Source organism: Bos mutus, chromosome 19, assembly GCF_027580195.1.
Source record: "Bos mutus isolate GX-2022 chromosome 19, NWIPB_WYAK_1.1, whole genome shotgun sequence".
Lineage (NCBI taxonomy): Eukaryota > Metazoa > Chordata > Mammalia > Artiodactyla > Bovidae > Bos > Bos mutus.
In genome coordinates this window covers 26,530,551-26,545,033 of record NC_091635.1, presented here as the reverse complement: position 1 = coordinate 26,545,033, position 14,483 = coordinate 26,530,551, and the positions used below count along the sequence as shown (strand labels likewise).

Sequence of the window (14,483 nt, the reverse complement as noted above, 5' to 3'; positions counted from 1 at the left end):
TAAGAGAGTCTCTACAATACTACTAAACTGTCTAAGAAAAAATTTAGGTGGTGTTTCCTGACATCGATGTGTTAAATGAGTTTTACAATTTCCCAAATTGGAATTAAATACATAGAGATTTAACATTTTATATTTGCTAATTTTTAGGTGTTGCCAATACTTTATTTTTTTCCCTTCAACTGTAAAATTCTTTATAAAGATAACTCTCCCCTAGCCTCTTTCTTTTGATAATCATGGTGTGGAAATTGTTTTTTTACTTTAAAGAAAAAATGTATTGGAAATATTTTATCATGCCTTAATGTGAATGATTGAACTTGTACTTACACATAACATTATCAGGTAAAAGATGACTTTTTCCCGTATGTTTTATATGGGTTGTATAAATTGCTTCAGCTTTTTGTGTGATTATTTAAAGGACTTCTGTCTTTTCCTGCATGTGTTAACATAGCCAATTATTTATAGGCAAAAATCAAGAGAAACTCCTTTGTCATATAATGTATAGTAAAGTTTTTCTCCATCTCTTTTTAGGATATTTTCTTTTCTGGATGTTGTTACCTTGTGTCGCTGTGCTCAGGTCTCCAGGGTAAGAGTGGCTGACATGATTAGAAGAGGATTCCTTGCTGACATTAATGATAATCAGCTTCTGTAGCAGACGAACCATTTCCTTCAGATGGTAGTTGTGTGTTATGTTTCCAAGGATGTTGTTGCACCCATGGCATACCTAAACCCATGTTAATTCTGCAGTGGAATTCTACTATATATATTGTTGCTAACTTTAGTTTTTTGAAACTCTTGACTATTTCTATAATACATGCAGAGGAAGCATCTTCAAGGAAAAAGCATATTAAACGTGCAAAGTAAAAAGATTAGACTTTACTTGGAACTGTAATAATACAGTGTTTCATTATGTTTTCCTACTTCATTTTATGTATATACATGGAAAGCTTTTGATATCTCCTGGTATTTTTTTCTCAAAAGGTTATAACTAGAATTTAATTTTTAAGAAATTACAGCACAAACCAAATTCCTTTCTCAAAGTCAGTTTTTGCATTACTCTTACTTACAAACTTTTGACAACTGACATTACTGTGACAAAACAGTGAAATATCATAATCCTATTGTTGCCAGTAATACTAAGAATAGAGTCTCTGTTGTGGGAAAATTATATTATGAACCATTCCTAGTCTCTTTTGTAATATAGATATATAATATTTAATAACATGAGTGAATACATATATTTACCACCTTTTTATAAAATAGACAATGGCTTTTTGATTGTTCAACAAATATTTGTTGAGAACCTTACTATGTGCCAGGTATAGTTGTAGGTGCTGAATATGTAATATGGTTGGTTATATCAGAGTATTTATCTTTGTAAAGACAGGTTTTCCTTAAAGTTTCCAACACTGATTTCCTCAGGAAAAAAAAAAAAGCACAAAACTTAGCATAGAAAATTCACGTTATCTTGCTAACGTTAATATAATTTCTACATCCTAAAAGCCATACTGAAACTGTATCAGCTATTTAGGAAACAGTCAGTCATATTTTGATGATTTCTATTCATGACATTTCTGTTCCTGGTGCCTGAGTCGTTGCTCTAGTCATAGCTGGTACAAATGAGTTGGGGTTTCTTTTCTGTCTACATTTGAAGCTGAGGTCATCACTGAGAAACAAAATGCCCAGACTGGTGTCTAAACCTGTTCAGTAGCAGAGTCTCATCTCAAGAGTGTTGATTTGAGTGAGTTTTAGTTGTTGTTTTCATGTTCAGGTTCTTCTTCCTTCTTAATGTGTTTTAACTTAAAAGGAAGCACAATGCCAGTCTTTGTTAAATCTGTACAGTTGGTTCATCAGTAGTTAGCCTGTTACTCTCTGCACTTGAAGTATTTTGTTAATGTGCTTTTAAAAAAAAAACTCTGGAGAGAAACCTGTCATTCCTAATTTTAGTCTCAGTTTAGCATGTTTCCTGCTTGCTGGAAAAAGTAGTGTGAGGAAATGAGAAATATCAAGCCGAACCAGAGGTATATTTAGCCTATGAATCTAGTGAACACATGATCTTTACAAGTTCTTGTCTTCCATGGAGCCATTTAAGAACCCATTGGGGGCGTCCCTCGTGGATCAGTGATAAAGAATCCGCCTGCCAGTGCAGGAGACATGGGTTTGATCCCTGATCCAGGAAGAGCCCACATGCCACAGAACAACTAAGCCTGTGCACCGCAACTGCTGAGCTTGTGCTCTAGAGCCCGGGAAGCACAACTATTGAATCCTGTATGCCCTAGAGACTGTACTCTGCAACAGGAGAAGCCACCACAATGAGAAGCCCGCACACTGCAACTTAAAAGTAGCCCCTGCTTGCAGCAACTAGGGAAAAGCCCACACAGCAACGAACACCCAGCACAGCTAATGAAAGATAGATAAAATGTTTTAAAAGAAGAAAGGAGGAAAAAAAATTAGAAAAATATGAAGCCACAAAATGAAACGTAACATTGAAATCCTAAGAGAACCTTAAAGATTTCTAGAATAATAACTTTGTTTTCTCCTATACCCCTGGCATATGTCTTGCTGGTTGTATGACAGTTACCTGGGACTTAAAAGTGTGCCTGCAGTTTCCTTTTTACAATTTCAGTGTTTCGAATCTGTGTTTTGAATTGTTGTAAAAGGAGATGATATTCTCAGTTTATGAATTAACAGGATTAAGACTTTGCATACACTTTAAATTTAATAAGGAAAACTTTTAAAGGCTTTCTGATTAAAATACAATGCAGAATGATCCATAGCAAGTTAACACTGTAGAGTCATTTTTCACCTTATCCTGAAAAGTTGAAAAGCCTTCTTGCCTCTCTTTAGCTAATTAAAGAAATGTATTTAAAAAAAAAAAAAAAAAAGAAATGTATTACCATTGAACTGAGTTGAAAGGAAAGATAACCAATTGGAAAACATGCCTGAGTGAGCTCGTTGGTAATGAGGAAAGCATTAAAGTCTCTGTCACGTATATAGAGAAATGATAGTGTCTTTTGTAAATCCCAGGTCACAGTTTCAGATCCAAACAAGCGATGCTATGGATTAGCATATTTTTATCAAACATGATATATGTATTGAACACAGTACATTCAGAGTCCATCTTCTTTTTTTGGTTTCTTCCTCACCTTGTTCCTGGAGTAACAGACTCGCTTTTCACCAATTGGATCGTCTCATTTTGAAATTAGAAATTCCAGTTAGAAAACAGTCTATGACTATGGTACTTATTACAACCTGTCCTTTCCCCAGCCCCCTAATGTAAGATCTTCCACAGCTGCTAATTTCTGTACCCACTCATTTATGAGATAATCTACTTAGAGAATAAAACATGAATCAGAAATGAGACTCACCTTTTGGGAGTTAATGATGGGTGTGCTGAGACATTTTTTTGGACAATTTCAATCATTATTAGGTTGATTTTTGAACTTGGACTTCACTGGCTTTTTCCCTTCATTTCAGCTTCTCATTTTGTGTCTTTTTCTTCAAAATAGGCCTGGAATGTTCTAGCTTTGGATGGCAGTAACTGGCAGCGAATTGACCTGTTTGATTTCCAGAGGGATATTGAGGTATAATTATGTGGTGTGTGGCCCCATTTCTCTTGTTAGAATGTAATTACAGTATGGAACAAATTAGCCTCAGCTATATAAATCTCCTTTCCCTGGAGAGAGAAACCATTAATTTCAGTGCATCCGAATTTCATGAGAGCCTGCAGTGTTCCCCAAGAACTTGATCAGCTTTTGAGAATAAGCAAAATTATTTTACTGAAATAATAGTAAATTATTTATTACTAAGTTTTTGTTTTTATTTTTGTTGTAGAAATATGGACCTGTGTTTGCTCTTTTTAGGAAGTCTTTTTATATCTGTTTATGGAAAAATAAGTGGAGTTAAGAACTTACTGAGGCATAATATTTGCATAAATTCTTCTTGATGAGCATTTTGGGTTCTAGGAGAGCCTACAGATAAGTTTTTCTTTCATTCTCCAGGAAAATGTATTGGATTACTTTTGCTGTGGAAAGATTTTTTTTTTCCCTTCTCATTTCTCTCTCATATTTCAGCCTTAGTATTGCCTGTTTTCTCAAATGGAGAATGGCTTAAGCTTATGTTATTTTAACCTGAATTTTAACTCTGTGGTCCTTGGTTCTCTCATCTGGAGAGTGCAAATCATAGCTTCCTCACTGTGTTACAAGGATTAAGTAAGATTTAGGTTTAGATTTTTTTCAACTGGGTTGGGTTTTTGTTTTTGTTTTTAACATATTAATGGAGCTTAGTTGTCTTGAGGATTCATGTAAGAAGTTTAAAAAACCTTACATGAACTTTCCATTATCTTCAGAAAGTATCATCAACATGGTGGGTTTTTGTTTTTCCCAATTCTTTTTATCTTCATGGATGTAAATGTGTAAAGCAACATAACCCACAAAATCATTCAGTAAGCTTTTGTTAAGTGTTCATTGAGTCTCTGCTGTATTTAGAGTGCTATAGTAAATGTACCGAAACAATAATACAGTGACATAAAAGAACTACAGAGCACCATTTCCTCAAATACAAAGTATCTTAAAGATGAACAAAATAAATAACAATGTAGAGTTTAGGCATATTTTAAATAGACCAAGAAAGCTGATTTGATTTAATTAGGTTGTTTAAACGAGTTAGAAGCATTTTAATAATGAGAATATGTTCTTTTCAAGATTTGGTGGCTTATCTTTTTGTATACCTATCTTCTCTTTTTACAGGGCCGGGTAGTGGAGAATATTTCAAAAAGGTGTGGGGGCTTTTTACGAAAGTTAAGTCTTCGTGGGTGTCTTGGAGTAGGAGACAATGCTTTAAGGTAAAAACATAACTACCCATTAACTGATCTTACTGACTGAAGTAAAGAACAACATGAGACACAGCAGCATCTCACCCAGAAAAGGCTGGGATAGTTTTCATATTCTTAAGCTGTTCTGAACCCAGATACACATTCATTGCTTATCATACCAGTATCCAGTAGTGGGATGTGTGGTTTTGGGAATAAAACAAGAACATGTGCTCCCCCACAAAAACCAGCTTCCCCATATTATAAATGGTTCATTTGGAGCCTTGAGTAAAGTTTGTCTGTTTAATTCAAGCTCGGATAATTTTAACTTTGGTTGACAAAAAGATTGATGTTTAAAAGTTTATGGTTGAAAATTAATTTATTCGTAACTTAATGACTTTTTGTACTAATATCCAGGTTTGCCGTTTTGTATCTTCTATTATTTTTTTAATGCTGAGAATTGTGCACATTTTGCCTCAGACCCTTTACTTTGTTTCTTTCCTATAAAGAACCTTTGCACAAAACTGTAGGAACATTGAAGTGCTGAATCTCAATGGGTGTACAAAGACTACAGATGCGTAAGTATTTTATATTTTAGAAGGGTAAGTCATAGCCCATTATGTCCTGCCTGTACTAGCTTTTAATGCAGGCTGCTAAATATATTTAGTAAATTTCATTTTGGTTTCATAGAGAAATGATGTTTCAAGAAAGAGAAAGCAACTTTAGAAGTTAGAAATGGAACAAGAAGCTTATTTTGGAATTTGGCTCAAATTCTGCCTCAAAATTTAAAATAAAACTTAAGTTACTTGATATTATTTAGTAATATTGCTAGTTTTGTTTTCTCTATACCCCCACTCTTTTATCTTATTCATTTTATCTTTTTGTGAAAAATTCCTAAACAGTGTAAATATGCATTTCTTTTTTTGCACTGAGTCTTCGTCGCTTTTGAGCAACCTTTCTCTAGTTGTGGCAAGTGGGGGATACTCTTTGTTATGGTGTGGGGATTTCTCATTGTGGTGGCCTCTCGTTGCAGAGCACAGGCTCTGGGCACGGGCTTCAGTAGTTGCAGCATGCAGGCTTGAGGGCTCTGGAGTGAAGGCTCGCTAGTTGTGGCACACGAGTTTAGTAGCTCTGCAACATGTGGAATCTTCTCAGGCCAGGGATGGAACTCGTGTCCCCCGCATTGGCAGGAGGATTCTTACCTACTGCTCCACCAGGGAAGTCCCAACATGCATTACTACAATAAGCATTTCTGAAAAACAAAAGCTTTTAACATAAGCACATTAAATTCATAAATCTAAATATCTTAAAATCATCAAATAACCACAGGTTAATGTTCAGAATTTTGCATGTTCTAGTGACTTTAGCAGTATATTAAATATAGTTTAAAAGAAAAAAGATACAGACTTCAAAAATCAAGAGTGGAGACCTCTGTTTCTGATAACAACAGTCACTGCCCTCCTGCTATAAACAGCTCTAAAACTGTACAAAACATAGAAAGCAAGCAGTCTGAAATGTTGGACAACATGCAGAGCAGAACTGAGAAACAAATGAGGTGAGCCTTATGATTGTCGTGGCTTTCTGCTTGGTGGCATTTTTGAGATAATGGTACAGGAGAAGGAATGCAAGCAGGGCACAAAGTTCTGTCTGATTTGAAGAGAAAGATCAAAGTTCTGGGAGACCAGGATGACCAAATAGGTGTCTGGAAAGAGGGAAGCTGACTCAAAAAAAGACTACAGAAATCTTCATAAATTTGGCTGAAGAGTAAACTATATATGCACATATTGAGACCCCACAAAGCTGGGCAAAGAATAACTAAAATGGAAAGAACAATTGCTGGGAAACTGAACTGAAGAAGAATTGCCAGAACTTAAATAAGGCAGCCATAAAGAAGGCTGAGCACCGAAAAATTGATGCTTTTGAACTGTGGTGTTGGAGAAGACTCTTGAGAGTCCCTTGGACTGCAAGGAGATCAAACCTGTCAATCCTAAAGAAAATCAGTCCTGAATATTCATTGGAAGGACTGATGCTGAAGTTGAAGCTCCAGTACTTTGGCCACCTGATGTGAAGAGCTGACTCATTAGAAAAGACCCTGATGCTGGGAAAGATTGAAGGCAGGAGGAGAAGGGGCGACAGAGGATGAGATGGTTGGATGGTATCACCAACTCAATGGACATGAGTTTGAGCAAGCTCTGGGAGACGGTGAATGACAGGGAAGCCTGACATGCTGCAGTTCATGGGGTCACAAAGAGTCGGACATGACTGAGCAACTGAACAGCAACAGTATTGATAGGTCTATGATATTTATAGGAGTAATATATAAAATATGTTAGAACATGTGAAAATAATAGCACAAAGGAGAGAGAACAGAACCATTACATATTGGAGTAAAATGCTAATGTTTTTGTGAGAATTAAGTTACTGTTCTGAAATAGATTGTGGTAAATTAAGATACATATTGTATTCTATGAGCAAACTATAAGAAAATAACTCAGGGAAAAGGTAAAAAAATCAACAGGAATTGAAACAGTACACCTGATACAAGAAAACAGTAAAGGAGAGATAGAAAAACAAACTTAAGGAAAGCATGAAACAAACAGAAAAAGAATGGGAGAAAAAATGCAACCATATCAATAATTTTACTGGGACTTCCTTGGTGGTCCAGTGACTAAGACTCCATGCTTTCAATGCAGGGGTTGCTGATTGCATCCCTGGTCAGGGAGCTGAGATTCTACATGCCATGCAGCATATTTCCACCCTTCCACAAAAAAAAAAAAAAAAAAAGATTAAAAAACCAACAATTTTTATTAAATGTGGACAGACTGAACACTTCACCCAGAAGACAAACTGTCAGTATGGATTAAAAAACAAGACCCAGCTTGTGCTGTCTATAAGAGACAAGCTTTAGATTGAAATACACAAATAGGTTCAAAGTAAACAGATGGAAAAATGCATACTGTGCAGATAGAACACTCCACCCAATGATTACAGAATAAACATTCTTTAGATACATACTTGGAACATTCTCTAGGATAGAGCATAGATTGGGCTACTAAATAAGTCTTAATTTAAGAAGATTAAAATCATTCAAAATATATTCTTTGACCAGAACTAGAAAATTAAACTAGAGATTCTCAACAGAATCTTTGGAAATTCAGCATCATGCTTCTATGTAATTTTGAACTGAATGAAAATGAAAAGCTACCACCATTAATGTGATGTGGCCAAGATAGTAATATAGCTCTGCAATCCTGTGTCACAAAAGAGAAAAGAGAGAAAGCTCTTATCAGTAACAGCCTTCAACATTGAGAAATTAGAAAAGGACTTCCCTGGTGATCCACTGGTTAAGAATCTGCCTGCCAATGCAGGGGATGAGGGTTTGATCCCTGGTCCGTGAAGATTCCACCTACCGCAGACTAACTAAGCCCGTGCGCTGCAACTACTGAAGCCTGTTCACACTAGAGCCCATACTCCACAAGGGACACCACAGCAGTGAGAAGCCGGCACACCACAGCGAAGAGTAGCCCCTGCTTGCCCAGTTAAAGGAAGCCCACATGCAGCAACGAAGACCCATCACAGCCAAAAATAAATACATAAAGTTTTTTTTAAAACTTAGCAAAAAGAAGAGCAAAGCCCAAAGCAAGCAGAAGGAAAAAATAAAGATTAGAATGGATATCAGTGAAACAGGAAACAAAAACAGTAACAAAATCAGTAATCATTGAAAAAAGTTTTTTTAATTGATAAACCTAGACTAAGAAAATAAGAGGGTAGACTCAAATTGTCAAAAGCAGACAAGATGAAATGTTTGTCAGGTAGTATCATAAATACATTTAATCAGACAACCTAGGTGAGATGGACCAACTCCTGGGAAGGTACAGATTAACATTCTGAATAAATCTATAGAAGTAAATACAACAATTCAAAATTGTCCCACAAAAAGAAAAGCACAGGCCCATATGACTTCACTGGTGAGTCCATCAAAAGAAGGAAGAATACTAATACTCAAACCCACTCATAAAGTAAAAGAGGAATAATTCATAACTTGTCCTGTGTGGCCAGTATTTTTCTGATACCAAAGCCAAGCAAAAACATCACAATAAAAGGAAGTCTACTATATTCCTCAGACACAGAGATGGAGAAATACTTAATAAAATATTAGCAAACTGAATCCAGCAACATATAAAAGGGTTGGGTCTTATCTAAGTGGGATTTATCCCAGAAATACGTGTGGTTTAACATCTGAAAATCAATTAATGTAATTTTCCATAATATTAGAATAAAGCAGAGAACAACAAACTTTTCTGTATAGGGCTGGATAAGGAAATATTTTAGGCTTTGTTGGCCTTGTAGTCTCTGTCAGTGTCAACTCTGCCAGTGTTTTACAAAGTGGCCACAGATAGTACATTAACAAATGAACATGGCTGTGCTCCAACAAAACTTTATCGCATGTTGCTGAGACATAGTTTAATGTCACATGTCACAAAATAGTATCTTCTTTTGACTTTCTTTCAACCATTTAAAAATACCAAAACCATTCTTGACTTCCTGGACATACAAAAATAAGCAGCTGCTGAGATTTACTGTCCTCTGGAATGAATAAAGGACAAAAACCACAGGATCATTTTCATTGTGATGGGCAGCTTCTAAACTGGCCCCCAAATAATCACTGCCTCTTCCTGTTTGCACTTTTGTGTAATCTTCTCCCCTTGAGTGTACACTGGACATAGTGTCTCATTTTCTAACAATAGAATACTGCAAAAGAGATTGTGTATCACTTTGGAGATTAGGTTCCAAAAAGACTGTGTCTTCTATCTTGCTCTACTTTCTTCTCCAGCTCTGGAAGCATTCTGCCCTCTTGTGAGTAGCTCTGTGAAGAAGCCCATGTGGCAAGAAACTGAGGTCTCTGGCCAACAGCCAGCAAGAACTTAAATTCTATCAAAAACCAAATGGGGAAGCTTGGAATTGGGTCATCTTAAGTCTGCCAACCTCCACTTAACCTAAATGAGTTTGGAAGAGAATCAGTATCTAGCGACCTTTGAGATGGTTCCAGCTGTGGCTAGTATACCTTGATGGTAGCCTTGTGAGAGATCCTGAGTCCAAGTCACCCTGCTGTGCTACCTGTGCACATATTCCTGACTCATGAAAACTGAGATAATAAATAATTATTATTTTAAGCTGCTCGGTTTTAAGGTAATTTGCTATGCAATAGTAGAACTAACTGATGCTTCATTAGATGCAGTAAAAGCACATAACAAACTCTTAACACTCATTTATGAATCTCCTGGTGGTTCAAATGGTTAGGACTCAGTGCTTTCACTGCTGGGACGCAGGTTCAGTCCCTCACTGGGGAACTAAGATCCTGCAAGTTGAGTGGCACCGCCAGAAAAAAAGCAACAAAGAATAGAAAGGAGTTTCCTTAGTATGATCAAAAGCTTCCATGAAAAACCTACTGAGAATAAGAAATACCAGATTTCTACACTGAAAAGCATTAAATTATATATCAAGAATATATAGAGAAAGCAGAAGATACTAAGAGATGGCAAGAATACACAGAAGAACTATACAAAAAAGATCTTCATGACCCAGATAACCACGATGGTATGATCACTCACCTAGAGCCAGACATCCTGGAATGTGAAGTCAAGTGGGCCTTAGGAAGCATCACTACGAACAAAGCTAGTGGAAGTGATGGGATTCCAATTGAGCTATTTCAAATCCCAAAAGATGATGCTGTGAAAGTTAATATGCCAGCAAATCTGGAAAACTCAGCAGTGGCCACAGGACTGGAAAAGGTCAGTTTTCATTCCAGCCCCAAAGAGAGGCAGTGCCAAAGAATGCTCAAACTACCACACAATTGCACTCATCTCACACACTGGTAAAGTAATGCTCAAAATTCTCCAAGCCAGGTTTCAACAGTACATGAACCATAAACTTCCAGATGTTCAAGCTGGATTTAGAAAAGGCAGAGGAACCAGAGATCCATTGGGTTATTGAAAAAGCAAGAGAATTCCAAAAAAACACACATCTATTTCTGCTTTATTGACTATGCCAAAGCCTTTGACTGTGTGGGTCACCACAAACTGTGGAAAATTCTGAAAGAGTTGGGAATACCAGGTAACCTGACCTGCCTCTTGAGAAACCTGTATGCAGGTCAGGAAGCAACAGTTAGAACTGGACATGAAACAGCAGACTTGTTCCAAATTGGGAAAGGAGTATGTCAAGCCTGTATATTGTCACCCTTCTTATTTAACTTATATGCAGAGTACATTATGAGAAACGCTGGGCTGGATGAAGCACAAGCTGGAATCAAGATTGCTGAGAGAAATATCAATAACCTCAGATAGCGGATGACACCACCCTTATGGCAAAAAGCAAAGAAGAACTAAAGAGCCTCTTGGTAAAAGTGAAAGAAGAGAGTGAAAAAGTTGACTTAAAGCTCAACGTTCAGAAAACCAAGATCATGGCACCTGGTCCCATCACTTCGTGGCAAATATTTGGGGAAACAGTGGAAACAGCGGCAGACTTTATTTTTGGGGGCTCCAGAATCACTGCATATGGTGACTGCAGCCATGAAATTAAAAGATGCTTACTCCTTGGGAGAAAAGTTATGACCAACCTAGACAGCAAATTAAAAAGCAGAGATATTACTTTGCTAACAAAGGTCTGTCTAGTCAAGGCTATGGTTTTTCCACTAGTCATGTATGATGTGAGAGTTGGGACTATAAAGAAAGCTGAGCACCGAAGAATTGATGCTTTTGAACTGTGGTGTTGGAGAAGACTGTTGAGAGTCCTTTGGACTGCAAGGAGATCCAACCAGTCCATCCTAAAGGAGATCAGTCCTGGGTGTTCGTTGGAAGGACTGATGCTGAAGCTGAAACTCCAATACTTAGGCCACCTGATGTGAAGAAGTGACACGTTTGAAAAGACCCTGATGCTGGGAAAGATTGAGGGCAGGAGGAGAAGGGAACGACAGAGGATGAGATGGTTGGATGGCATCACTCACTCAAGGGACATGAGTTTGAGTAAGCTCAGGGAGTTGGTGATGGACAGGGAGGCCTGGAGTGCTGCATCCATGGAATCACAAAGAGTCAGACACTGAGCAACTGAACTGAACTGAACTGAACTGATACAGAAAACATTCTTACAGTCAATAATAACAAGACAATCCAATTAAAAATAGGCCTGACCTTCCGGGGCGGATGTCACCATGGCGGCGGCCTTGGCTCGGCTCGGGCTCCGCTCGGTCAAGCAGGTTCGGGTTCAGTCTTGCCCCTTCCAGAAGAACGTGGAATCGACAATTTCCTTCCTCCAGGCGGTGAGCAGCGAGAAGTTCGCTCCACGAACCTCAACTGCTCAGTGATTGCGGACGTGAGGCATGACAGCTCCGAGCCTTGCGTGGACGTGCTGCTGTTCGGAGATGGGCATCGCTTGATTATGCGCGGCGCTCACCTGACCGCCCAGGAAGTGCTCACTGCTTTCGCCTCCCACATCCAGGCCAGGGGCGTGGCGGCGAGCAGGGACAAGCCTAGCGCCAGTACCGGGCACTGACAGCACAAAAGAGACCAGTCAACAGATTTTAACCCAAGACTGCTAAGGACACTTATTTAAGAAGAACTTAATTACTTATATCACTATCTGGAGGGCCACAGAATGCCAAAAAAAAGAAGAGGCCTGTGACTACAAACCTAACCAGTGTTTATGGGACGAGGAAAGACGAGGGGTGCGGACAAATTTGAATTTATTTCAGTTTCTTACCGTCACTCACTGCTTAACCCTTTTGAATTTGGCTTTTCCTTCCACTACTCAAAGTACCTCTTACTCTATTAGAAATGCTGTTTTCTCAGTCCTCATCTTTCCATTTCAGTCGCATTTGCCACTCTTAATACACTCCTTGTGGAACTTCTCTTCCTCTCCGGTCCCTTGTCTTAACCATAAAGGTGTACTACTCTCCTTTCTTTTATTTTTGGGGCATCTTGTCTTCTGTCATGACTTGAACTGTCCTCTTGGGTTAAATCCTATATTTCTGTTGGGCTCTAATCTTAAGTTCTGTGCTATATAGTCAGGGTACCTACTACCAATTTTCGCCAAATTCCAGCAACACTTTTTGTCCAAAATAAAACTGATAATCTTGCATACTGTCTATAATGATCCTTGAACAACTGCAGGTTTGAACTGCAGGGGTACTCGTATATGCCTATTTTTAAAATAAATACTACATGATCTGTGGTGGTTTGGGGGGAAAAAAAAAATAGACCTGGGACTTCCCTGGTGGTCCAGTGGTCAAGACTCTGCACATCCATTGCATGGGGCACAGATTTGATCTTTGGTCAGGGAACAAAGATCCCACATGCCACACAATGTGGCCCCAAAAAAAGAAAATTAATCAACTGATAAAAGCCCTAAGCACTTAGACAGACGTTTCACCGAGGAAAGAGATGATTGGCTATGTTCAAGAAAGAGTGTTCATTACTAAACTGCAGAAGAAAACCACAAGAGGAAGTTTGACAAAGGCATTTATGATACATTTGGGAAAAGTTGAACACAGACTGGGACTGGGTGTCAGACATTAAGGAATTTAAATCCTTATATGTTAGAAGTATGTCTGAAATATTTGGTGAAATAATATGTCTGGGATTTCCTCTAAAAGATTGGAACAAGGGAAAAAAAGGAAATAGATGAAATAGCAATAGTAGAATATTGATAAATGTCAGAGTTTAATGATGGTATATGTGCATTCTCTGTTAGTCTTGAGAGTATATTTGAGATTTTCCATACCTGAAAAAAAAATTTAAATGAGGAACTTGACCACTGTGAGAAAAGAGCTTTTAACAAATTCATAAAGGAAAGCAGGCAGTAGTATTACATAACTTAGTTTCTTTCAGCCTAACACTAGTCCATCCTCAGTATACCTTGCAAAAATCTGATTATTTTGTTAATGCCATGCACAAGGTTATCGTGAACAGAAAGAGATTTAAGTGAAAGAGCAGAGACAGCTTTTGGTTTTCATGTATCACAACTTGCTAGCATGTTCTAGCTAGCTTTCTGGTGTTGTGAATTTACAAAATGCCTGTAAATCTTTTACCAGCACAAATGTAGTCACTGTGAATAGCTATTAATGTTTCCAAATGTGAATCAAGAACGATCTTCCCCCTGTGCAAATTCTTATACACAGCACAACTTTTTTTATCCTTTGAGAACCTACCTCTTCCTCAACGTTAAAGATCCCTGGATTTATAACTACTTTTTATTAATATTTGGGGTATGGAAATTTTAGTTTTTGTAATACTTGAGAATCATGTATGAAATTCTAAAGATGTGTTATTTGTTTATTGAAAATTATGTATAATATTATTATATGCTTAGTAGACTGTGTTCATATTTGTTTATTATTTTCTCCTTTTTCAGTACATGTACTAGCCTTAGCAAGTTTTGTTCCAAACTCAGGCACCTTGACTTGGCTTCCTGTACATCAATAACAAACATGTCTCTAAAAGCTCTGAGGTAAATTTCTTATAACAAGAATGTCCAATAATCAGAACAAATACTTATTTAAGTTGGAATTGAAAGAAACTTTTGTTTTATAGATATGTACTGTGGTTCAAAATTGACCCTTTGTTTTACCACTTGCCCAAATTATAGGACAAATTCAGATGAAATGACTAGCAGTAACTAGGAT

General features: G+C 37.5%; 1 protein-coding gene and 1 pseudogene across 2 annotated transcripts in view; both read left to right on the top strand.

Moving 5' to 3' along the window:
* FBXL20 (F-box and leucine rich repeat protein 20) overlaps positions 1–14,483 on the top strand; it is a 99,574-nt gene that overhangs the window by 71,473 nt on the left and 13,618 nt on the right. For both annotated transcript variants that reach the window (XM_070389776.1, XM_070389777.1), the window contains exons 3-7: positions 529–583; positions 3,507–3,581; positions 4,746–4,840; positions 5,317–5,385; positions 14,213–14,308. In XM_070389776.1, the coding sequence (XP_070245877.1) occupies positions 529–583; positions 3,507–3,581; positions 4,746–4,840; positions 5,317–5,385; positions 14,213–14,308 (390 nt within the window). The remainder of the gene's footprint in view (positions 1–528; positions 584–3,506; positions 3,582–4,745; positions 4,841–5,316; positions 5,386–14,212; positions 14,309–14,483) is intronic.
* LOC138992111 (large ribosomal subunit protein mL53 pseudogene) lies at positions 5,420–14,194 on the top strand (annotated as a pseudogene).